The sequence below is a fragment of the Thamnophis sirtalis genome, unplaced genomic scaffold (genome assembly GCF_051295495.1).
Source record: "Thamnophis sirtalis isolate CommonGarterSnake01/CBP01778 unplaced genomic scaffold, rThaSir2_p1.2 scaffold_4, whole genome shotgun sequence".
In the NCBI taxonomy this organism is placed as follows: domain Eukaryota; kingdom Metazoa; phylum Chordata; class Lepidosauria; order Squamata; family Natricidae; genus Thamnophis; species Thamnophis sirtalis.
The window spans coordinates 23,853,882-23,881,623 of NW_028261384.1; the positions used below are offsets into that span (position 1 = coordinate 23,853,882).

The 27,742-nt window shown below is 33.0% G+C and overlaps 1 protein-coding gene across 5 annotated transcripts in view; it reads right to left on the reverse strand.

The window, feature by feature from the left end:
* Window positions 1-27,742, reverse strand: part of AKAP9 (A-kinase anchoring protein 9) — a 104,807-nt gene that overhangs the window by 23,312 nt on the left and 53,753 nt on the right. For 3 of the 5 annotated variants that reach the window (XM_087712620.1, XM_014052765.2, XM_087712618.1), the window contains exons 17-28: window positions 27,365-27,468; window positions 26,235-26,443; window positions 19,775-19,983; window positions 13,274-13,436; window positions 9,417-9,629; window positions 7,450-7,488; window positions 6,026-6,258; window positions 5,010-5,129; window positions 2,682-2,858; window positions 2,450-2,554; window positions 571-723; window positions 171-350 (exon numbers count right to left, since the gene is read on the reverse strand). In XM_087712620.1, coding sequence (XP_087568746.1) covers window positions 171-350; window positions 571-723; window positions 2,450-2,554; window positions 2,682-2,858; window positions 5,010-5,129; window positions 6,026-6,258; window positions 7,450-7,488; window positions 9,417-9,629; window positions 13,274-13,436; window positions 19,775-19,983; window positions 26,235-26,443; window positions 27,365-27,468 — 1,905 coding nt within the window. The remainder of the gene's footprint in view (window positions 1-170; window positions 351-570; window positions 724-2,449; window positions 2,555-2,681; window positions 2,859-5,009; window positions 5,130-6,025; window positions 6,259-7,449; window positions 7,489-9,416; window positions 9,630-13,273; window positions 13,437-19,774; window positions 19,984-26,234; window positions 26,444-27,364; window positions 27,469-27,742) is intronic. The other 2 variants (XM_087712619.1, XM_087712622.1) reach the window with 2 other exon arrangements.

Genomic DNA, 27,742 nt, shown 5'->3' on the forward strand with positions numbered 1-27,742 from the left:
CTGTAAATAAAGAGAGGGATGATATGAAATATTAAATATGTGTTAAAAAGTATCTTTAATAAACATCTATGCAAATTCTATTTTGAAGTAGAATTATGTGTATTTCTGTTCTAACATGTTTTTTATTTGCTTAAAGGGATGGCGTCACTAAGGATTCCATAAATTATTACTTTATTATCTGTTGTAATTTCCATCTGCTGTTGAAATTTTGAAATTTGTTCATGGAGCTCATGGATTTTCTGTTCCTTTTCCTGTATAATCTCTATATATTTTTCAGGAACTTGATGATGACCCTGTATAGAAGTATCTTCAGGATTCTGGATAGCTTGACCCAATTGTTTCATGTCCTCCTACAGACAAAAAACAATGGCATGGAAATAACTTGTATATTCCCTTCACTAATTATTTTCATTTTATCAGAGGAATAAACTGAAACAAGAAAATATTTTATAAATAGTTATATTTATAAATTTTATTCAAGATTTTATACTTTTGATAATTTTCAGATTTCCTAAACTCAGATTATGTTTAAAACAGGAAAGAAAAGCATGATTTGTTCTCAAGTAATACCTTAAATAATTTATTTTCTTGTTCAAGTTCTTGTTGTCGAGTTGTAGACTCTTTTAGCTGAATTTGTAGCTGCATCTGTAACTGCTGCACTTCTTCGTTTTTGTTTTCCAGTTCTTCACGGAACTGTTCTAACTGTTCTTCAAGATTTATGATCTGTATATCCAAAATAAATGGCAAAGGAATAATTTATTTTATGTAAACAAGAGCAATTTTTTTTAGCAGCACTTGTTTTAAGAAACAAGCTGATATACTAAACATTTGCTTGTATTTAAAAAGATACTTTCAAACTTTCAAGTATAAAATATGATTTATTCATATATCCTCAGTATTAAAAGATGAGAGGGTGCATTTGTTAATTTTACAGTAGGCAGATGATCCTAGGATGGAATTATACAAGAATTTTAAATATAATTTGGGTATATTTTAAATGTATCTTAGTGAATAACCTGCTTAGTATTACATGCTAATATTTTTGGGTTTATATATGATTTAATGCATCCATCCATCAATGAAGATCTAAATCATTGCCATTTCTCTTATCCAAAAAAATGAAATAGCAAAATCATGTTGATTATCCTCTGTGTGGATTCTTGGCAAACAACTTCCAATACAGTTTATGTTATTTTATTATAAACAGGAGACTTAGAGAAATTTCAAATATTTATTTAAAGGTCAGTATGATCTTCAGAATAATTAAATATATCTTATAATGTGTTGAATATATTCTAATATTTATGGTGGGAATTAGGGCTACATTTGTTTTAGGGTTATTTCAGATGACTAAACATTTAAAATAAAATACATGAACCTTTTACTATTCAAACTATCCTGTCTGTTTGTAATCTTCAATTGGGTATCTATCTCATAGGCCAACATTTTTTGAATCAAAGTATCTCAAATGGACTAAGATAAAAGAATGTGTCCAAAACCTGGGGTCCACTTTTACTGTGGGATTGAAATTTCAAGGATCCTAAAGCCAATTGTAGTGACAAAGTAGTGCCCTGCAGCACTTTCTCACCACCCTGCAATACTGCCGCAATCAGGTTTGGTTTCTGATGCCGCCTGCCAGCTTTGCACGAACAAAGCCAATGGCAAAGCTGCCAGCAAGCTGGAAGCTATTCCCCTCCCACATAAAGGCACTGCTTTTATGTCTATCCATGGTAATTTTATTTATCTATTTAGGTAAGGAAATATTTTTGAAACAATGAATGAATGGGTCATGGGTTATCTAGTAGTAAAACAAATACAAGATTTTTTTTTACTTATACATTTTGATTTACTCCCTCTGAATAATTTTGTATAGGTTTAACAAATATTTTTGAGCACTATAAGCGATCAACACAAAACCAAGTTTATACAGAACCATGAATCCTTTGCTGCAAAGGTCCTTTTATACAGAAGGCAACTGGACCTTCTTTCTTTATTTTTTCTTGAATATGTTTTGCTTATCATCAAAGAAGCATCTTCAATTCAGTCAGAACTGAAAAAGCTTCTTGGAGAAGCGACACGTTTGATAGCAATAGCAATAAGATTTATATACCGCTTTATAGTACTTTACAGTCCCCTCTAAGTATTTTACAGTCAGCATCTTGCCCCCAACAACCTGGGTCCTCATTTTACCCATCTCAGAAGGATGGGTCAATTTGAGCCTAGTGGCAGTCAGCAGAAGTAGCCTGCAGTATTGTGCTCCAACCACTGTGCCATCGCAGTTTTCAAGGAAAAAACCAAGAAAGTCAAATTGCCTTTTTGAAAAGCACTTTTGGGACAACCATGACTTGGATAATTAAGAATCTGCATAGATATGAATTCCTTTACCTCATATGTGGAATTCAATTTAAAGTAATGAAAGTTCTGAATAATTAAAAAAAAAATACTCTACCTCTTTTTCCTTCCTGTCAAGGGCATCTTGCTCTGCCTGTAGCTGTGCTTCTAGAGGCAAGTCCCCCCTTTTAGTTGCAGACCCAAATTTCTTTTTTTCTTCCACCTTTAAAGTAAGTATATTTAACTATCACTTCTTTAAGTCACATTTCTTTCATTATTAAGTAAAGCAAGTTACATTGATAACAATACTGCATACATAATTATAAATCAAACAGACTCTTGAAAAATACCTTTTGTATATTGTCTGCACTGATTATTAAAGCTTGTTCCAGTTCTTGGATTCTACATTCTAATTTCTCAATTTCTTCGTTCCGTTCTTGCACATCTCTCTGAAGTTGCTCCTTAGAGAGCAAAAGCTCACTGCATTTATCTGTTTTCTCTTGAAGATTATTTGTTAACTCTTCAACCTGGTGGCAGAGTAGGAAAGGCATTATAATATAGGCTATAATTCAAACACAAATTTGCTACAAATTATGGCAAGTTAAAATTGTGTGAAATAGGAAAAAAAGAAGGATGTACATGTATTAAAAAAACTTAATGTCTGGAGAAAATCACAAGCAACCAAAATCAAAAAAATAAAGGGAAATCAGAAAAATAAAGCTGTTCTTGAAGGCTAGAAGAGGAGCAGATATCACCACTGGCAGCAACATATTCCAAAGAGTGGGGACCACTGCAGAAAAATCTCTTTTACTGGACCATACCTAGCCAAAATTCCTTGGCTGATGGGATCCATAGTAAACTCTTCCTGTTGGTGTGAATGAGGTAGGCTGATCCTACCAGGGAAAGATGGTTCCTCAGAGATCCTGGACCAGTGCCATAAAGGGCTTTAAGAGTAATGCCCAATACATAATCTAAGGGTAAGATGACCAATACCCATCTAAAAGTAAACTCTGGAATTCTTAATATTGCGGCATAGGTTTGTAGATATTATTTCAGGAAATATTATACTGAGATTACAAACATAACGACAGGCATACACAAACATGAAAACATAGAGGTCTGCTAATTGTGAATATTTGATAATATAAGTCCTTCTAGGTTCAAGTTATAATTTTTGATGCTATAAGTTTTTCTATGCTCATTATAATATAACTATTCTATACTATACCTATTGGAATTTATCGCCTCTAGGCTATATAATGTATATGTGTAAGATGTATGTATACGTTTGTGTGTGTGTGTGTGTGTGTGTGTGTTTGTTTGTATGTGTGCGCATCCTCAACATGATAAATCATTCAGCAATTCTGCAAAGTTACAACAGAACTCAAAAAATAGACAGACAACCCATGCCTGAAGTTATGGCAAAATGATCAAAATTCAAGTGCTTGGTAGCCTGACTGCAGTAACAAATGCAGGGGCATTTCATCTCACATTACTTGCCTATCCCCCCCCCCCCCTATCTCTGCCCTTTTGGTCATCCTACACCATGATTAGAAGCATGGCAAACAGTCCCAAACCATGTGCCTCTGGGGCCCATTTCCACACCCCAGGAAACTTCAGCTACCACTGCACAACTCAGCAAGCCTTGTTGTCTTCTCTCCCAGTTCCTTGCAATAGTTTCTCACTCAGTTTTTGCACCCAGCCAGCCCTGCTGAAAACGCCTCACTGCCTTGTCTTTGGATCTGTAGCTACCATGCTATCTCAGGCACACCAGTTTCTCCAGGGAGCGCTCATGTGGCTCTGCAGCCCACCTGACCAGTGTGGCACCAAACTGCAGCACCCACGAACCCCAGTAAAAACCAGTGGCTTTAATTCACCTAGCTACCTTCTCTCCCAGATGCCTACACCAACCTTCGCACACCCTGCTGTTGCAGCCAGAACAGAAGCAATTCCTTCTTCTACTTTTTGAACTCAGTTTCTCTGGTGAATCTTTTCCACATGTGGCTCCCTAAGTCTTTGGAAAACTATGCATTTTTGGAAAGCTGTGCTGCTTTTGGAAGATGGGAGAAGTTGGAGGCTGTCCCTTATCTTACTGAATCTCAGGGCAGGGAAGGAACAAAGCCGCAAAGGCTTGCCTTGGGATGGAAACTTGGTTAATGGCCCACAATTCTTGGTGAACTATTGTAAAGGGGATTGCTGAGATTGCCATGCTAAATTGCTGTGGTCACGTGATATCTAACAACTACAATTACAACTGTGCTACTTAGTGTTGAAAATTCTCATGTCGATGCGGTTGTAAGAACTACCTGTTTGTAAGAGTTCTAAAGATATGAGGGGGTTCTTTTGGGAAAAGGGACAGACCGGCAACAAACAGACTATTCCCCTCCCCTTCCTCTGTGTTTCCCCAGGAAGCTTTTTCTTAAAAAAAAAAAAAAAAAAATCACCTCCTACAATACCATAGTATTGTAGCCATAGTTTATACATTCTTTGCAATACTTGTTTTTACCATACTTTGTAAATCTTATTTTAATTACCATAAAAAGTATTGTAAAACGTGGCTTAAACACAGAATAGCACTTGTCATTAAATTCAAGCGTATGTATATACCCATAAGATTCTATAGAGTCTCACCATTAATTCTCAGAAAGCCATATTAGCTTTTATCCCCTTTATCTTACCTCTCTATTTTGATGTTCACTGACTGGTTGAAATCTTTGAGGAATTTTAAGCTGTTGCTCAAGCTTTTGTATTTCTTGCTGGAAAACATCTCTCTCATGCTCCCTATCAATTGCCTGTTCCTGAAATGTAAGCCATTACATATAGATAGATATATTTATATTCATATTTTAATGGGAAATATCAAAACATAATGCAGAATACAGATAGTGCTGTTATGTCTTAAAACAATATTAAGCTAACTCCATAAAACCTTAGTAATTATTTGTGATAATTTAGAGCGTAATAAGGTGTGTGTGTGTGTGTGTGTGTTTGTGTGTGTGTGTGTGTAAAGCTATTCTTACGGAACATGAAGTCCTTTCTGTACATTTACATACAACACTGCACAACGTAGACAAGAAATACACAAAGTAACAACATCCAATTTTTCAGATCCTTTGCAATGTAAACGTTATTACAATGCTAAATATGATATTTGATGGTAATCAGTTTGTTTACATTATTCATTAGAAATAAAATCCAAATAGATTCTCAGCAAATATATAAAATCAATGGCAATTTTAGCATAAAATTATGTTATTTGTTATGTCAGAAAGATTGTTTATTTATTTTATAAACTTTTTACACAGAAATCATTTTATGCTTGAAAAGCTAGAGAAGTCCAATTCTACTGGAAATGCTGCAATATTGTTTCAAATTATCAGAAACGCTTTACTCCTCAATCAAGGCTTTTTAAAGGGGTCATGCTGAAATTGGTTCAAACTAAAAATCATTGTTCACAGGAACAATGTATATATTAAACAGGAACCTTGTATATATTAAATTTATCATATTTTAAATAGGAAAACATAGCTATCTTATTTTTTTTAACAAATAACATGTTTATTGTGCTATTTTTTTTAAAGTATAAACTATGTATGACAAGCATTTTAATGCATTGTGCTAATTGATTTTTTGTTGAATTCTGTTTTTATTGGGTTGTAAATGATGCATGGGTTGAGTTCATCGTTTTACTTACATCTAGAAATTTTTTTGTTTTCTCAAGCTGTTTCTCTAGGGCTTGGTTTTTCTGCTTTAGATCCATTATCTCTGAATTTTTTTCTTGGTCTAGCTCCAAAAACTGGTTGAGCTGCTCCTCTAAATCACTTTCCAAGGCTTTCGCATGTTTTTGAAGAAAATTGTATTCTTTTTCAGCCTGCCGCTGCACTTCTATTTTTTCTTTCATTAACTTTTCTGTCTCTGACAACAACTCTGTTTAAGAAAGCATAACTTGTTATGTATGGATAGTTAATATTGTTCTATTAAAATAAACTCACTCCCAAGATTATGCTACAGCATAATAAAGGATGAAAATAACTTTGGGTTTCACCAAAATTATGTGATATTCTCAATACACAGAATAATAATGCCTGCATGGTTTAACTTTTTTGATAGAATTATTCTATGGTTCTACATTTATTTTCATCAATACTGCAGAAAATGTGTAATGGCATTAAAACCCAACTGTCTTCTCATCCTGTAGGGTTGTTCCAATTGAAACAAACATTCCCACAAATGACACATACAACATTTTGATGTAAAATAATTTAGACCTTCACCTGGTGAGTTATAGGAAGAAAAAGTATCCCAGATATTTCTTACCTTCACCTGGAATTTTCAATTAGTTTACTTCCTCCCTCCAATTTTTTAAAGAAATTTTTGAAAGACAAATGGAAAGAACTTAAGAACTTAGGGATATTTTGCAAGGGAGCTATGACTGCAGCATATGAGACTTCACATGCTAAGACAATTCCCAATTTACTGAGGTAACACCATAATACATACATTGCTTAATGCACCATAATGCATACATTGCTTAATATTATATATATATATATATATAAGAAATAATGTAAAAATAATTTAATTATGTTATGTTTCAGTCATTTAATTGGTATACATGCTGTAATCACATTCATTTCTTAATTGAGAGAGATTAAAAATAATAGATTTTTGGATTTAAGTCTTTGCCAAATGAATAAAAAACATCACCAGATAATGGTCTTTTGGCGGGGTTTGTTTGCATCTTACTGTGTAGATTTTTGTACCCATTATCTTACATCATACTTGCTTCCTCAAATATCACACAGAAAGGCAGAGTTTTATTTGACAAAGATCTCTATTTTCAGTTTATTATACGAATGCAGAAATTATTAGCTGGTTAAAGATGATGGTTATTGAAGTAATTTGCATTTTTAAAATATTAATATAGCACACTATATAATTGTGAGCAGTTGTTATTCAAAATAAAGGTGTGAACATTAAACACAGTATCAAAGCAGCAAGCTAGTAAAGTTAATGTCAGTAAGCTGAAAGCCCAAAAAGAGACCATGATTAATAAGTGTCAGTAGCTGTTAAATCTTCCACCCAATGAAAGATTTGCCATGCAATATACAAACACACCTGCTTGGGAAGCTGCATCAACTGCAGCATCTACTAGGCCTAGGAGAACAGAAAAAACAAGAAGCAAAGTAATTCACATGCCGTCTATAGCTTTCTCAAGCTGAAATATTATATGAGAAAAATGTAGTTGAAGACAGAAAATAGAGTTAAGTAAAATGTCCGCTGAATTTCTAAAAAGTGTCATTGATTTTTTAAACATAACTGTTAGATATTTTTCCCATGTTTACACTTATTTTTCTCTCAAATATTACAAAGAACATAATACTTTTATTATACATTATACATTATTATTTTATTATATTGTTGAATTAAAATGTGGCATACCTTCCTGCCATTTTTCTTATCTTCTCTCTTGTTCTATATCTATTCTATGTATCTACCATATCTCTTCAGTCTTTTATGCCTTCTATCCTCATCATTGCCAATCTGTACATACTTAACATAGTCATTTTATCTTTTGCCATTCTGCACAATCTGACCACCATCATATCTCTCCGAAACCATGTCCTATGCCAGTCTTTCTTCTTCCTGGTGCTTAACACCTCTCCCCTCAAATGTTTTTCCACAACATGTGTGCTCTGAACAAAGTCCCATATTTTTTGGAATATAAGACACACTGGAGTATAAGACGCAGCAAGATTTTGAACAGGCAAATTTTTTTAAAAAGTTTTTGCACTCTGCACACTTTCCAAAAAGGGGCTGTTTTTCACAAAACAGGCCCGTTTTTTGGAGGGGGTGTCAAAAAAGGGCATGTATATCTTTAGGAGGCTTGTAGAGTGCTTCTGAGAGCTGGGAGGGGCCAAAAATGAGCAAAAAACATTTTTATTTGTCAAAAAATGGGCACACATAGTCTTTAGGAGACTTCCAGAGTGCTCCTGGGGGCTGAGGGCGGGCAAAAATCACCTTGTTTTTCACTCATTTTTGCCCTCCCCAGTCCCCCAAGCGTACTCTGGAAGTCTCCTAAAGGCTATGCATGGCCATTTTGGTGAAGGGGGTGAGGTTTCAGGAGGCCAAAAATGCTGTATTCAGTGTATAAGACACATCCAGATTTTTCAGCCTTTTTTATGAGGGAAAAAGGTGTGTCTTATACTCTGAAAAATACGGTATGTGTGCTGCACTTCCGGCATAGATTACCCAATAGTGCCTAATTCATGCAGAGAATGTTTCAGGAAAATAATAGCAGTTAGACTTATATACCGCTTCATAGGGCTTTCAGCCCTCTCTAAGCGGTTTACAGAGTCAGCATATCACCCCCAACAATCCGGGTCCTCATTTCACCCACCTCGGAAGGATGGAAGGCTGAGTCAACCTTGAGCCGATGAGATTTGAACTGCTGAACTGTAGATAACAGTCAACTGAAGTGGCCTGCAGTACTGCACCCTAAACACTGCGCCACCTCGGCTCTATGCTTTGCATATCAATAATCCATTTTGACTGATCTTTCAACAGAATATACATTTTTAAAAATCAATTCTAGTCATGGATATTTAATTAGGTGCCATTAAATTGGATGAAACCCTGTCAACATTATGGATAAATGAGTGTCATTTCTAAATGTGCTTGATGCTCCAGTTAAATTTTAAAAGGTAAAAAAGGAAAAGAATAGTTCCTTTTTCAGTTCTGCTGATAAAAGCAATTACATTAAAGAACTGCACTAAATCTTGCTAAATATAAAATTAGTATGTTATTAAATGCCCTTTCATCTATCAAAGCAACCTACAAATTATACAAAAACAGATGCAAAATTGAGCGAATGACTGTTTATTCCCAATAAGTGCTGCCTAAAAATACCTGGATCTGGGGAAATTCTCCCCATGTTACCCCCTGCATCTCATTGACTTTATATCCTGGAAATGTTTCGAAATGCTAAATCAAAATGCTTAGGACCACCCCATTACAAATCTATAAAATCTATTAGATATTAAATAATAATGTACATATTTATAAGACTCTTAAAAAATACATACGTTGTTCTATGGGTCCTGCATCAGCTTTCATAGCATCCTTTTGCCTGAAGAGCAATTCTTTCTCTTCTTGAAGATGCTGTCTCTCAGCCTCTAGTTCCTGTAATTTGTTACCTGTACGATGTAGCTCTTGTTCAAGATGCTCTATTACCTCTGTCTTTCCCTGGATTTGTTTTTCCAAAAATAATTTTTCATCTGCATAACTATCAATAAGAGCTATAGAAAAAGAGAGATGCCCAAATCAAGCACTGTAATTTTTGATTAAAATAGTCCAAAACCTTCTGAAAAAAATATGAATAGCATAGTCATAGCCCTTTTATTTTATACCAAAAAACTTTATTTTTCCCAAGTAATGAAAATTAAAATATTATCCTGCAATATTAATGATATATTAAAAATTGAAAATCATTTTTTAAGTAGAATTTTTATGGCAATGAGTGTCAGTATATGAATATGATAAAACACTAAAACATATAAAGAATGGTTTCTGGAATTGCGTATGTCTAGTTAAAAGGGAAAAAGGGCTAGCAGTGACATGATAGCAGTCTTCCAATATTTAAGGGGCTGCCACAAAGAAGAATGAACCAATCTATTTTCCAAAGAACCTGAAGGCAGGAGAAGCAGCAATGGGTGGAAATTAATCAAGGAGAGAAGCAACCTAGAACTGAGGAGAAATTTCCTGACAGAATAATCAATCAATGGAACAGCTTGCCTCCGGAAGTTGGGAATACTCCAACACTGGAAGTTTTAAAGAAAAGACTGAGCAATTGTTTGTCTGAAATGGTAGGTTTCCTGCCTGAGCAGGGGGCTGGATTAGAAGACCTCCAATGTCCCTTCCAATTATGTTATTCTCTGTTCTGTATTCTACTGCGTATTCTGTATTTAGTCTCCATTGTTAAAACACTATTATAATGGAACTTTACTAAGACAATAGCCTAAAGTTGATAGAATTCCAGATAAGCATGGTTACCATTATTTTTCATTATATGTACAGTCTAATATGTATGTTTCCTTATTTATGAATAAGCTGTTCCTTCAATACATGTATTATATGATATAATATGGTGGTATCTATGCATTTAGAATTTCTAGATGATTGCAAATTGTACAATATTATAGTGTTAAATGATTATGATAGAAAATATTTAATTGGAAAGATGAACTGATATAAAAGATGTGATTACATTGTAGTCAACATACGTTTTTTCATAGCTGAAAAATGGTTACAGTTATGAAGTTACAGTATGATCTTTGTTATCCCCATATTTTACTTCTTACAATAAATATGTAACTCATAAAACTGATATATCCTGGTAACTAAGAACATTCATAGATATATAACTAAGCAAGCCTAACCATTCAGTTCAGAACTTTTTCTTTATGCTAATATAAGTGATTTTAACATATAAATTGTTCATTTCTGAAAATATTTCTTGGAAATAATGATCTGTACTCTTTCATAAAATCTAAGTGGGGTTTATTGTTCAGTTTCATTTTTTAATAGTTCAAAATCTAAAAAAGTCAATAATGACACATGCACATTTGTATTAAATGACTGAATTTCAAACTATTATTTATTGCAAATATAACTTGATTATCAGCTAGGTAATATCTCAAAAAGCAATAATAAATATTAGTATGTTTATACTAAATATATTAAGTTGTGGATGAATAATTAAACAATTATATGTTCTCTTGCACAGATCAATATTATCAGTGTTGAATTATGTCAAAATATCCACTACTTAATGTTCCCAGCATGGCGCTTACTGATTAAAAATTCCCAGATTACGTATATGCAATAATATCAGGCAGTACTTCAAGAAATCTTCACATGTTAAATTTATTACTTCATAGTTGAATAAACACTTCAGTGTTAAACTCTTTCTTAGGAGGTTTTGTTAGTATCAAGTAGATTTTGTTTTTCACCAAAAAGATCCTCCAAGAATTAAATTACAGAATGTGTGTGTATGTTTATGAGGATTTGCACCAAATGCCCCACAATTAATATGGTAAAATTCCCCAGTGTATTATGTAGTAAAATATGTGTATATACTTTAGAAAGCTAGTCATTATAATGAATAATACACATATATAGATATCCATATGCAGCAGAAGGGCAAAGTTTTCGGGGGAAACTTTGCAATAAGAATATATATCAGAAGATTACATATATTTTACCATGCTGTTGATCAAGATGGTAATAAAGGATATAAACTTATCTATGAAAATATTGTATATTGCATTTTATATTATAAAATAACAATGTAATATATTAATCTGAATCTAGTAAATAATAATACATGTTGTTTTAAGAGTGAATCTATGAAGATCAGCCTTAGAAATTACTATATCCCCATTCAAGGCACTGATCATTTGTCATTCAAATTTTTAAAAATATTGATGCATTCAAAAAGTTGGGATCATGGACATTTTGGAGAGTAGCTAGCTAAGAAATGAAGTTGTATTTGAAAACATAAACGATATGTGTCTGTTTATATTTAACTATTGTTTGAAAAATAGTTAAAGAAAATAAGCCAATGCAAAAACTTAAATGCATTTGTTACCCTAAATGGTTCTTAAAAAGAAACATCCAATCAGCAATAGTATATTATATGTCAAAGAAATGCATTATAAAGGTTAAAAATCTAAGTCATATACTGAGTTACATGCTAATGGTCACTTATATATTGGATTTCTTTCTGCTTGCAATGTGCAGTATGCTCTACGGAGTACTGCTCTTGACAATTATTTGGGAGTTACAATGGACCCAGAATTTGCCAGTGTGGGTTTTATGGGTATTACCATAGTACACTCATATTAGCACTGACTTCCTATAGATTTCTGGCTGCAACTGAAGGTGGTTATTTTCTCTCAAGTGGTTCATGGTGCAATAGCAATAGCACTTAGACTTATATACCACCTTCACAGTGCTTTACAGCCCTTTCTAAGTGATTTGCAGAGTCAGCATATTACCCCCAACAATCTGGGTCCTCATTTTACCAACCTCGAAAGGATGCAAAGCTGAGTCAACCCTAAGTTGGTGAGATCCGAACTGCCAAACTGCTGGCAGCTGGTGATCAGCAGAAGTAAGACTGCAGTACTGCACTATAACCACTGTGCCACCATGGCTCTTCCAATGCAAAATAATGGAAGCCAGGAAGCATTTCTGTATCAGTCTTTTGGAACAGCATACTGTTCCGAAGATTCAGTTAGATATACCCTGCTGATCTTTATAAGACTTTATAAATTCAGTTTTTCCCTGATCATTGAAATAGCATGTTGGATGAACGTATCTGGAAAACTGGTTTAAGAGTTTGTATTTTTGGTATTTGTGTCATAGGATATTGTGAATTGTGCCATAGTATATTATGTTTTGTGCCACATATTGTGGCACAATATTGTGATATTGTGTTTTGTGGCTTTCTTATAATTTATTCATCTTAAGTTGTTTTCAATCCATGTTAATTATCCAGGGTCACATTTTGTGAGATAGTCAGGAATAAACATTTAAATACGTAAATATGCTGATCTAATAAATCTAGAACTTTTATTAGGGTACAGTATGCTAAAAAATTACAACTTATGAACTGACATCCCCTATTTCCTCTTTATAATATCCTATTATCATGTCTATATATATTCTCTCTTGAATGATGGTTGCTTTTATTTCTTTGTGATTGAATCAATTTTCTACTCATTTGTAATCTCCTATTTTCAACTGTAAAAAAAGCATAAACTATCTATAACTGCCTGAAAATGTATATAATTAAAGTATCTACTTTATAATTTTGGATTAGGGAGAACTAACAATGTATAATTATTTAAAGAACTATATTACAAACAAATCAATTACTTACACTCTGCTGTGCTAAGTTCCCGTGCTATCTGCTCTCTAGCTCTGACCTCTTCATCAAACCTTTCTTGCAATTCTTCCTGACATTTGGTTAATTCAGTAGCTTCATGTTCCCATTTAAAGGATTCTTGCATCAATTCTGTTTGTGTAGCTTTTGCATGTTCAAGCTAAAACATAATTTAAATGTTGCAATATTTAATGTACATTTTTAAAAGTCCTATATAAGAACAATGTCAAGTTTGGGAAATTTACTTGAAATGAGAAGTTTATTGCTGTCATACATTATGGATAACAAGATAAACAAATATTTGTACAATGAATAACTTTGCCATATGACCGTATCCGTAAAGTACCGGATCTTGAGCCTATCCAGTTTACACTAAAAACAAAAACTTGAGTTATTAATATAAACTTCAGCATATACTACCCATAGTATTTTTTATTAAATTGATGACCTGAATTGTTCAAATTAATTTCAGGTCCCAAATTAATCCACATTTTGATAGTTTTGTGCCTTTTTCACTGATCAGAGAATACTATACGTAGACTTGTAAGCACTCAATTATTTAACAACTTTGATTAATTAATCTTAATTAAAAAAACTTATGATCAGTGCATTTCTAAAACTTCTTTGAATCATTATTATTCATAGTCTATATTTTCCACTCACTGTTTTGAACTTGATCTATTTAATTAATAGTCTTAAAATGATGTCATAAAATGGTGTAATATCTTTATTTCTTAAACCATATATCAAAGATCAATAGTTCACTTCCTGCAAATGTCTAAAATTCTGCCTCTCTAAACTCAGTTATCTATAATATTTGTTAGATTAATATATATCAACCTCCTTAAAAATGTGATCCTTTTCTTTACATCTGATGAGCAGATGAATCTAGCAAGAATGTGAAACTACAGGCATTTCCCCTGCTACTCAAATTACAAAATGACAGAACATACATTTAGTTACTTTCAGAAATAAAACAGCACACCTATGTTTTTCTTAGTATAGTTAATGATGAATACCTATATCATTCAACATTTGTGACTAACAGACTACCAGATATGTCTTGAATAAACTCTGGGAATTTATCCAAGAGAAATATTAATATAGTGACTGTCAATCAATATTTAAATAATAATTAATACTACATGTTAACAATGAAGACATGATCTAAATACATGAAACAAATTCCTAAGATCTGTACTTAAATTGAAATCAGTAAAACTGGTAGTTACATTTTCCCTTTATAATATACAGTTACTGGTTTCAGCTCATCACTGTCAGCACAGTATTTCAGAAATCAAACTAAAGACTGGCTTATTTTTATATAATTTATTTAAAAACAATTTAAATTTTTAGAATTTACAAATTTTAAATTCAATTTAGGTAGATGCACCGACATCATTAAAACACATGCTAAAGTACACATTAAACAATGATGAATTTATTTTCTTCAATTCAAATAGGTAAAATGAAAGTTTACATTATTATTAAGAAGTGTACTAATACACTTAAAGTACTATATACTAAGAATGTAAATGTATAATATGTAAATATAAATATTTAAAATCTACATTCACCAGTTAAAAATGGTCAATATGCATTGATCCTCACTTTTTAATAGATTTTCCATTGTCAATTATAATAATACTGTATTGTAGAAATGTTCTTTTGCATTCCTAAACTTCTATATATTGAATCTTTAAAATTAATTGTGGTAGTTACATTATTAGTTTAATTAGCTTCAATTCAGTTACATGAAGCTTATATAAAAGAGTTAAAGTGGCCAGCACTAAAATTAGTAGCTTTCTAGAAGATATTATATCAGGAATTCTTTACAATGAATAAATCAACAATTTGAAAGAAATCTGATTAGGTACTTCTGCAAAATTATACCAGACATAAAAATATTGTTAGATAACACACATTTACAGTAATCATGTAGAAGTAAAGAAAAAAATTATCTATTTTGTCATACTTACTGAATAAGGGGGTATAGGCAAAGAAATTTTTGAAACAATTCTTAATCTATGTCCATTTTTCTTCTGCTTTACATAAAAAAGTGATGTATTGAGAACCACAGAATTATTATCATCCAATTGGTCAGTAAAAGGAAAAGGAAAAGGTAAAGGCACACGAGATTCGACTTCTAAAGTATTTTCTTCTTGAATTTTTTCAGACCTTAGACTACTATAGATATTTGATTCCCAGTATGCACGGTAGGAATCCATTTCGTGCAGTTCTTTTTCATGAAATAACTTCACTTGATTAAATAGCTTTAACTGTTCTGAGTGAATTCACAATGTAGTTGAATAACTATCTGTCTGTTGCAGAGAGCAAGGAATTATAAATTCACACTCAGGTGAGCAATCCAAAAACACTAGGAAGTTCCAGTTGAAAAAAAAAAAAATGTTTGCAGACCTCACAGAACTGACATTTCCTCTCATTAAATAAAAGGAAAACCAAATAAATCATTCATCAACACAAAAGATTATCTTCATAATTGGTATTATGGTATATTTGCAGCCAGACCATAAAAAAAATATCCTGCAGCACCTGTCAATACGCCACTGAAGTAAGACAATAACATACTAAATTAAGACACTATTTAATCTTTTTTTTCCTTAAGTGTAGAAAAAGCAGCTCTGAAATCAGATAAGCTTCTCTGTACAAAGCAAAAGCTGTGTCTCAATGGGAGGAAAAGGTCAGAACAGTAATATAGGAGTGGCTAAATTACATTACAGCAGGTACACAGGGATTTGGAATTTGAATTAACACACCCACATCCAACCTTGTTCAGCAAGATTCAAAAGCCAGGTCAGAGTTCATAAATGAATGTTTGAAAGAATTAAAAAGTTTTATGACTGCCCGATTCATTTCTTAATTGCTTTTTTAAAAAGTCACACCCAGTAAATAAATAGTTTCTACTTAGTATGTCATACTTAAAATAATTTAATTTTACTTAATTTAAACTAAAATTGACACAAATTAATAAAGAGAAGACTGAAGAGGTAGCAGTACTCCTCAATATCTAAATCTATTGCTTATCATTGCAGAATGCCAGATAAGGAATAATGCACTGACATTATTGATTCCAACTTAACGTAACAATAAGGGCAATTCAACATGAAACAAATTCCAAGAGAGATGGTAGACTTCACTCATTATGTTTAAGCAGAGATCAGACAGCCATCTGAGATACTTTGAATCTGGATTCTTGCACTGCACAGATATATAGATTCAATAGATTCTAAACAGACCCTACAAAGTTTATTTATTCATGTGAGTTTTGTGCATCTAGCAAAATTGTTGCTTGTAGAAAGTAAATGAGTTACTCGCTATAAATTTGATCTGTTTTTAGAATTTTTCTGTCATAACACATTATCCATATAATATTTCCTTTGGAATTTGTGACATAGTAGAAGATAAACAGCAAAATAATCATTACATAGTACATCTTGTGATAAAGGAATCACAAAATATGACATTAATGGTCAACCTTTGACTGACAATCTTTGCTTGCTGACTTGAAAGACAGTACAGATGTTAAGATACTGAATTGTCAGAATGGAACTTGATAGAGATAATATAGTTTTCTTGGAACATAGTTGTGCTTATAAAGTTAAAAAGTGTTCCTGACCATAATAATTTTGGGGAGTAGTGGGAGGAAAAGGGAGGTCCACTGTAATTACTGCAAATATATATGTGTATGTGTATGTGTATGTGTATGTGTATGTGTGTGTGTGTGTGTATGTATGTATGTATGTATTTGTATGTATGTATGTATGTATGTATGTATATATGTATGTATATTTCAGAGAGAACATTTTTTTGCTTCAAACTTAAATAATAGCCATTTTAAAAATTATCTTTATTATAGGTTCATCACTCTTTTCAAACAACATTTTCTTTTCAATTATAAATGCTATCCTGCTCAACAAGAGGAAAATATATTTAGTACAGAAATTTTGGATTGTATCTTGAAACGTGCCTTTTCTATTATTATTCTAAACATCAAGTTGCTGATGAGAAGTAAGGAGAATAAAAACATTTCAGTATTTTATAGAAAATGCTTTGGAATAATGAGAGCATTTACCACAATATGGGTCTATAAGTTTTGAAGTAGTTGTGCTTTTTCCTAGAATCTCAGCAGCAATTGCAACAGGTTCTTTTTAAAAAAAATCAGATAATTTATCTTGTTGTAGATACTACATTTGTGTTTCTATACATTCCAGCTTTTTGGAAACTATCTTTTCCAACTGAACAAGCACCTTGAAACATACTAATAGCCTGACAAAAGGCCTTTCAAACTTATGTTTCAACTTTTTAAATGGAAATACATTATAAATAAAATATCTGAAAAAGAAATGCAGCTTTGATTCTATATAAACATTGATTGAAATAATATTTAATTAATATTTAACATCATGATGTCACAATATGGGGTTAAAATAAACTAACTTGTAATCATAATAAAAAGTCTGTGCAAAAAAATACACTCAGAAATTCTTTTTTTTAAAGGAAACTAAAGAGATTATGGAAATTGGAGGGCGGAGCCTGGATGCCGTGACGAGACGACGTGCGATCTCAAAACTCTGAGATCACACTCGATACTTTTATTGCTGGAGGGTTCCAATGGACCTAAATCATCCCGAAGAGATGGTGAACAGAAAGATCACATGTTGCTGATCTCGGGGATATTGCAAAATCTCTGAGAAAAGCGGGTCTAAAGTCTTCTGCTGGCAGTAAAAATTCCAGTCTTTCAAGGTTGACAAAATCAGGGCAATATGGAAGAAGGGCTAAGCTGGTGAGAGAAAAAAAACAAAAACGGACTGCCTAAAGTTTTTTAAAACTAACTTAAGTCAAAGAATAGAAGAACTTAGCAGCGATTTTGATATTTGTAATGGTTCTGGACAGTGGTTATCTTACTTTTTAAATGTTATTTACATGGATTGATTCTAAGTAAACCTTTTCAAATGGATGGATTATTCTAACATTTCTTCTGACTCTCTGTAAGCTATAAATTGTCTGTTTACATCTTAACACTTTTATTGCTTGGCTGTTCTGGCTTAAGATCTGATAAGATTGTACAGCTGTTCCTTTGTAGTTTTGCTTTCACTGGCGAGTGTTTCAGTTTTGCTGAGCTTTTAAGAAAAAATACAACTGCGTATAAACATGGTGTCTCTTCAAGCCTCTCTCCAAGCGATACTTTCAGCTTTGAAGAGGGTGTCTGATACAGAGGAAAGAATTAAAAGAAAATTGGATTATTTGGTCTATTTGGCAACAAATTGTGATGAAAAAACTGAGGATGTTCATCAAATACAAAATAAGAAGATGGAAATTCAAAAAATTGAAACGGAAGACGGATATAAAGAATTTGAGCTTATTGATATTCGTGGGAATTGGTTTATTTCTGAGGGAGGAAAGAATAGAATATTTGAAGAGGAATTAAATGGAGACAAAATTTATTTCAAAGGACAGGACATAGAAGGAGAAGAAAGCATTAAAGAACTTATGGACTATGAAATATTATTTGCAAAATATTTGATAACACTGCTGAGAATTAAAGACAAGCTGATAAAGGAAACAAAAGGAAGGCGTCAACATTATATGAAAGATACTACAAACAAGAAGGTGCAAAGATCATTTCGTACAAACTTGTTTAAAAAGATGTTTGGAGAATTGTATCCACTAATGGCAGTAGATATAAGATTGTTTTGTTATTGGAGAGATACAGGTTGATAGATGGAAGAGTATAATTCAAAATTAGCTAAACTTAGTTAAATCTAGTGGTAATAGGTATAGTTAAATAAAAATTGATAATGATAGTAATGTATACAATGTTGAGCTGTTATGATAAGTAATAATTGGATATGAGAAGGGAAGGTTGGAAATATTTTTGGACTATATATAAATATTATTAATAACAATAATAATTATAATAAAAAACAAAACTAGATACTGTTAAGTTTTAACTGATAGGGGGGAAATGTTATGATATAGGATATAGTTAAATAAATAAAGGATAATGATAATAAATTATATACATGGAGGATTAGAAAATTTTGGTATTAAATATTATGGATGTTTAGCTAAAACAGGATTTGAGGATTTTAATGTAAATGGAGAATTTTACAAATAAGTAAATGAAATGCCAGCATGTGATTATGTATTGAATCTTAGTATATTTAAGGATGAAGGATGTTTAAATAACTATAGTCAAATAAAAGTGGAGGTATGATGATGTTAATATAGTAAATATTTGAGTTAAGATATTTGAATTAATATGAATTATATTTGATGACAGTGGAAGAGATGCACAAAAGCCTTTTGTAACCAGCTGATACACTTTCTACAATATGTAAAGAAGGAGGAGTTGTATGTTTGTTTTGAAAATAAAAAAAAGAAAATGATTAAAAAAAAGAAATTAAGGAAATTAAGAAATTTAATTTTTTTCTTTTCCACAGACATTTTTTCAAGATTATAATTAAACAATGTTACCTCATTAGCAGTTTCATTTATTGTTTGAAGAAGTAGTTCAAATGCTGTTTGAATTCGGCGATTGATATTTAGAATTAGCTCTTCATTTTTTGCATCTATTTCCATGCCAAGGAACTGGGTGAGTTCAAACTCTTCATCTGTGATTTCTGACCACATGGTTTTGTCTTGACTTTCAAGATCATTGCCAATATACTGAGATGATGGCCTTTCTGTATAACAAAAAAAATAAAAGAAAAAACAATGTCCCTCTTGTTGCTTTTTTTTTGTTTCTAGAAGGATCTTTCTTACACAAGTTAATGAATATGATCAAATAAACAATTTAATAAACAGAAATATTTCCACTGAGAATGAAGAACATCAAGCAATAAAATAAATTACAACTTGCAATAAAATTACACAAATGAAGTCAGTTAATTACAAAGCAGACAGCAAGTAGAAAAGGAGATATTAACTGAAGAAAAATATTTGAATATCAGCACATTATGAAAACTAATCTAATTGATTAAATCTATCTATTTACCTATAGCATTATATTTCAATCATTACCTTCTATTTAGGGGTTACAGTTGTCTAGTATAAGCTATGCACATTGCCAGCACAAAGATCATCTGATTACATTCAAATTCCATTTTGAGAAAACACTAAAATTCTACCACTAAAAATTATTCTATGTTTTAATTCAATAATTGAAAATAGATTATTAATATCATTAATGGAAAGCAAAGAATTCAATTTGTATTTATGTGAAATGAAAATAATCTGATCATTGAAGATGTTTGACCCTATTAATGAAAGATACATGATTCTATCTTCCTTTTCTTAGCATGAATCTTTATGGATTAAACATCTTTCTTTTGCCGATTATTTTCATCCACCAAAAAATGCTCTAGAGAACTTTCTAAATCCATCTAAAGTGTCTTGATATTTGTGAATATAGAAACAAGGTTAAATCTCATGCATATCTATTTATGACTACAATTAGACTTTCAAATAAATATGAATAGCAAGTTATAAATTGTGTTTGCAGAGTAATATAAATGGTTAGTTATTATATACAAAAATATATGTAAATATATTATCAGAACCAGCAACATGAACATAATTTCAGCGTGAAATCGTATTTTATACAAATACGACTGCAGTTGAATTTTTCAAGTGGGCAGGGATTTGCAAAAATGTTTCATTCCAAAACATTTCTAGCCCAACATTTTTCAGAACAATCCACTGCGAATGGAAAACCTGTTGCCTTAAATATGAAAATCTTTATTCTGAGATGTTTTCGGAGGAGTTTTAAAATGCCAATTTTTGTCCTATCTCATTTTGATCTGGAAATTCAAGTCAACTCTTAGATTTATAGCAGAGAGAATTAACAGTTAATATAAAAATGCATTTTAAGGAGTTAACCTGCTATCTCTGCCTTTATCTTTTTTATTAGCTTTTATCAATCTTAATTTAAAAAAAAAGCAATAGCACCTATGTACCGCTTCACAGTGCTTTTAAGTTCTCTCTGAGAAGTTTACAGAATCAGCATACTGCCCCCAATAATCTTGGTCCTCATTTTACCAATCCTGGAAGGATGGAAGGCTGAGTTAACCTTGAGCCAATAAGAATTGAACTGCCAAACTCCTGGCAGCCAGCAGAAGTAGCCTGCATTCTAACCACTGAGCCACCATGGCTCTTCTATATATATAACATACTATAAGCCAGAGACGTGCAGTCATGAGGAAAAGAATTTTTAAAATTATTAAAAAGGCTAAGGTAGTTGCTGCCAGACTCCAGAGTCACAGTGACTCTGAGTCTGCTTAGTGCTAACTGTAGGGGGAGGCGAGAGAACTATGGGCCTCCTTTGCATAAGGAATTTTTCGCCTTTTAAGAGTTAAGCAAGGGTTAAAAGGTGAAAAATTCCGTATGCAAAGGAGGCACGTGATTCTCCCGCCTCCTGATCTGGGAGCAGCAAATCATGCCTTGGCAGCCTTGCCTAAGTAAGTTGTTTTTTTATTTAATTTTTTACATTTTCATCATGGCGGGCGGACAAGAGGAGAGTTGAAATCCACAACTGGAAAAGGTATGTGGATCGGACGGAGGGAGAGGGGGATTCAAAATTATTTGTAATGTAAGTAATTGTAATTTGTTTTTATTGTGTGTGTGTGTGTGTGTGTGTGTGTGTGTGTGTGTGTGTGTGTGTGTGTTTACCCGCCTCTGGTGGAGCGCGGGCTGGCATATTTTTTTATTTTTTAAAGCCATGCCGCCTCATCCTGCCATAGAGCGAAACATGTCCTGGTTTGTGGCCGGGAGGCACGCTGGCACTTTAAAGTGCATGCTGCCGCTTTGCTATATGGCTGGGGCGGCGGAATGCACTTTAAAGTGCCAGCGTGCCTCCCGGCAACAAACCAGAACATGTTTCGCTGTATGGCAGGCCGAGGTGGCATGCACTTTAAAGTGCCGGCATGCCTTCCAGGCCAGCCATAAATATAGCTGCTGCGCGGGGGGGGGGCTTTGAAGAGAGGAGGGGCGAAGGAAAGGGAGAATGTGGAGTTGCCTTTCAGGGACGCCAAAGTGGCGGGAAACCAGCACCGCCACCAGAATTTAAAGCTTTAAAGCTCCAGACAGGTGAGGCAGGGAGCGGTGACCCAGGCGGTTTCCTTGCATTCATTTTTGCATTCCTGCGTTTGCTGGACTTTGCGCTCTTCTCTGCGCCTTCCAGCGAGCAAGCGAGCTCACTCGCTGTTTCGCCCGCCCAGACCACTTTGGCACTGCTCTGGCTACCTCTGTCTGTCTGCGCCCAGCAGCTGCAGCGACCTCATCAAGATGAAGAGCGAGAGGGAAGAGCCCAGCCGGGAGAGGGCCCTGGCGGCAGGGCTTTAAAGTCCCGGCGCCGCGTCCACCATAGAGTGGGACCGGGACCCGCTCTATGGCAGATGTGGCGCTAGGACTTTAAAGCCCTGCTGCCGGGGCCCTGCTGCCATTTTAAAACCTTTAAAGTGGCAGCAGGGCCCGGCGTCAGGACTTTAAAGTCCTGGTGCTGCATCCGCCATAGAGCGGGACCGGGACCTGCTCTATGGCAGACGCTGTGGCGGGGCTTCGGTGGGGCTTTCGCGCTTGCCTCACTGGCCATGAAGGTCATCGTACGTCACTGCTATAAGCATACTGTTGCTTTGAGGCTTTTTGTTTAAAGCACCAATTGGGAAAAAAAAGACTTGTTTCCAGTGAAATAGGCATCTTGAACAAGCATAAATATGCTTGACAAAAAGCAAGCTAAACTACCTAATCTGTCATTAGGATATAAAAGAAAGTACATTTTATATTATATTGTCACAATAAATATATGTATGCTTATATTCATTGACCTAAAAGAGATTTTTTTCAAACTTCTAAGGACAAATTTTATCAGACCAAAGTACTTAAATATGGCTCAGTACAATTCAAAACCCTTAAAAGGAATAATTAAAAGAGACCTCTTAGTCATTTCTTTTGAAAACCTGATTCAATAAAAGTCCCAAATATTCTGATTATATTTTAAAGTGAATGGTACCGTATTTTAAATTACTCCTTATACCTTGTCTGAAATATTTTCCTTAATGATAATTATTGTTATATATCTCCTTTTGGCTTTGTAAAGCTAACAAAAATACTAATTGCAACACTCCATGAAAAGAAAACTCAATGTTTTTTATGAATGAAATGAGTAACTGGATGAATTTAATTTATGTTCACTTGGCACCTTTCATCTGCACGGGATTTCAAAGCACTTCCATGTCCTGCAGAAATTAAACTTCTAGGCACAATGTGCAATTTCCTCAAGGATGTCTGACATATTCTATTAGCCAATTTACAATACAATGTATTTTAAAAGGACATTGCTTAATAATTATTAGATGTAACCACTCTCACTTTGAATAATATGAAATGTATAATATTTCAGGGCCAGAAGATGAAAGGGCTTTAATATCCTCAGAGTAGAAAGGACATTTGCAATGGACATCCAGGATATTGTTTGTCAATGCTATACCAAAACATCTGTTAACACTTAGTTGAGGGAAGTTCTACCCTCTACTGAGCCATCAACACCACTTACTGATGCAATTGATGCTATTTGAAGTTCACCCATCTTAAGTACTGACCAGGTAAGAAACCCTGCTCAGCTTCTGACAAATAACAACCTGGAGTACAGTAAGCAGAGCTACAGAAAAATACAGTCAAATAAAAGGATAAATTAGTTATTGGGTATTCTACACTATAAGCAAAGAGCAATGAATATCTATAATTAAAGGTAAAACCTGGAACTTCACTGCAGTGTAAACTGCATAATACCCATGGTTTAACCTTGGAATATACATTCTTGACACTATTTTTTTGTAGCTAAAATAACATACTGAATTTTTCTTCTCTGTGTAGATTGGAATAATAACAATAGATTTCCAGGACTTGGTATTTAAGTTTCCTGAAAACTTTTCACAGAGTAAAATTTCCTTAAAGAAAGACATTGAAAGTAGAGAAAAGGATTTTGCAGGTTGTAATATCACTTTTTATAAACCAAACGCATTGTCAAATGTTCTTGTATATTTTTAAAACATTACTTTTAAGCACATTTTCTTTGTCTTAAGTTTTATACAAAGGAAAACCATTCTGTTCATTTTTTCTATAGATTTATAATGCACCTAATAAGCATGGCAGACAAAACATGTAGTAAAAAACATGACTTTTATTGGCATTCTTCATTATGTTGAGCAGGATAGTTTCACCGAAGCTGAAAGCTCATTCTTCACCAGACAATTTTGTTTCTAGGATTAAATCCAGCTTCTCCCATTGACTTTGTTTGTCAGAAACTGTCTGGGAAGACCATGAATGGCAATCACATAACCCTGGGACATTGCAATTGTTGTAAATACATGCAAATTTCCAAATTCTTGGATTTTAATCACATGACTCTGGGGGGCTGCAATGGTTACAAATGTGAGTACTGGTTTAAGTCTTTTTTTTCAATGCTGTTGTAACTTTGAACAGTTATTAAATGAATGGTTGTGAGTTTAGGCCTACCTGTACTTTGGCCCATAAACTGTTAATTTGGAGTAGATTTTCTAAAGATGGACGTACTTTTTCAATAGAACATTGTTAAATTTTATCAGGACTGTTGTCATTGCACAATACAGCCATCTCAAGTTCTTTTAATATATTGCTAAAGTCTACCTTACCACTAACTTTCTATCTCTAGAAGGTATTATCTAATGCTAAATCACTCCTTAAATCCTTCTCCATGTACTTTCTCCAAATTTATTTACAAAATCTAATTCTCCAGATTTCTTTTGGATTTCTTTTAAAGCTTGCTCAAGACTCATGGTTCAATTAGGGCATCCATCGGAATCCTGACAGTGGGATTTATGAAAGTTGAGAGAGATTGAATTTCTGGTATCTATTTGTTGTAACACAGACATCATTACACCTTTCTTGGAGGTCATTTTTCTGAAGTCAGTGTAAGTGGTTGAATGTTACCAGAGACCTTGCCAGCTCAGTACTGCCCCATTTCAAGTATACAACATTTTCAGTGAACAATCTGGGTTAAACTCAAAGAGCTGTTTTAAGTTCTAAGTGGAGCATTTCAATCTCAAAATAGTTTCCATTTAAAACTTTTGTATATCTTTAGTTTAAATGATCACAGAAAATGGATAAAATTTATTTATTGAATTTATGTAATAGATAAAGAACATATTTTTATTAGTAAGATACAAAGGGACATTGATTATAAAAATGTCACATTTATTACAGTTGATAGGCAGCTGTTTTTTTAAAAAAAATGTATATAATTTCTTACTGAAACAAACAAGCCATGATGATATATGATATACAATAACAGTCAGAATTAAGGCCCAATTAATATGCAGTTATGGATTATTACTAGTTAATTAATTAATTAATTAATTAATTGATGGGCAATTAGACATTTTCAAGCATATCTAAAAAATTTGCTTCTCTAAAAACAAATTGTGGATTCAAGAATACAAAAACTGTAAATGGCTACAAATTATTAATTTACATTATTTATAGATCAGAACTGTTAAGCTTCCATACTGTATTTACTGAGAAATTGAATTTTAAGGTCTCTCAATGTGATGAAATGTGCTCTGCAGAAACAGTGAAGGAGACATTTGGCAACAAAGAGTTTTCCCCAAAAGAGGTCCAGATTAAGGGTCTGTGCAGCCCAAAATTGGATGGGGAAGAAGAGAAAAGGTTCAGGATAGCCACATCCTAGAATTTTTTTCCATATATTTAGTAGGCGACAGTTATAGTCTCAGTTTGGCAAGATTATGCCTATTAGGTATAAGCCACTAAAGAACTGAATCCAATTATTTTGTCTCTGAGCTTGGGCCTGATACTCAATACATTTCAGCCTGAAATTATTAATACTAAATATCATAAATACTTTTCCCATAAAAGATGTAAAACATAACATTAATACAATTACCTGGCTCATATCCCACGTAGATGCTTGGTTTTATGGTGCCTTCTGCCCTTCTCTCCCATGTAAGACTTTTAAAAAGGAACTTAGATTTTGGTAATTGCTCTATAAGTTTCACAACAAGGTGTCCAATTGTTTCTTCTACAGCTGCAGTAGTCTTTGCAATATCCAACAGAATCTTCATCAGCCTATTATTGGCTTTCTGCAAAGTACATCTGAACTCATAAAATAAATATAGTTGCAATTAAAATACAGTATGGTGTTTACTCCCACAGTTTGTCTTTATACAAAGACTAGGACTCATGGGACTATTAAATAAAATCACTTGGAATAAGACAGGAATTTTAAAAAACAGAGAATACCTTCCCCAGGTAATAAATATGATTACCGATTGGCTCAAACTAAAATCAAGAACTATTTATTAAATCCTACCCCACAATTTCCAATTGCTCATAAAAATTTATTTCCTTACAAATAATGGCTGTTACATTTGAGCATAGATAAGAAAATATCAAATATTCTCTTGAATCTAAGAAATATAGTATAAGGGTTTCCCAAAGTAGATATTTTACAGCAATTTATTATAAATTATTTTTCCAAAAAGTCAATACAAAAGTATTCATATATTAGAAATATTTAATAAATAGAACTCATTTACTACTATAACAATGCAATGTAATATGTATCAGTTGAGCTTACGGAATTAAATGAACAAGCTTGTTTACAGTATGTGCCAGATAATTTCTTTATATAGATATTAGTAATTTGTAAAGTCGGATTCCAGAATGTGTGACCATGACTACTATACAGATAAATCCAATAATTAGATAAAGCAATTACTAGCTATATTTTATCTCTATTTTCTATATCATTTTCTGTTTTAGAAACAGATTTCATTCTTAGTTAAGATTCATATACCCAAACACCACAACTGAATTTATGGTTTGGGAAAAAATTTCACTACTCTAAAAAAGCTGCTTACTTTTAATTAAGGGATGAAAAGTAGGTAAAAGGAATGTATTAATTCCTATTAATAGGAATCTCATTAATAATTAATAGGAATGGATTAATTCCACTGAAATGTCAGTAAAATTGAATTTAAAAATCTAAACCTTTTAGCCTTTCTGACTGCTTACCTCTCTTTTGAGAGAATGTCGAGAGACATCTGTTCATGTTTTTCTTCTCCATCTTCAACTTCTAAAACATGCTCTTTATTTTCAGTTTGATTCACACTTTCATTCTGGGTAAGTTTTGGTAATGGGAGAGAAGAAAAAAGAGACAAAAATCCTGTCATATTGCAATCACCATATGTTCTAATTCATGCAGATATGCAGATGTTTAAAAAATAATAATTCACAAGTTTTAAGCAGTTCTAAATAATAATTAACTATCCTGTTATCGGGCATTTAGTTCTGACAATGAAAGAACATTAGTCACAGCCTGTCAGAATTAAATAGTTATGCTAAGTAAATAACTTCTTGCTTCCTTGTAAGATGTTGCTATAGCAATATTAA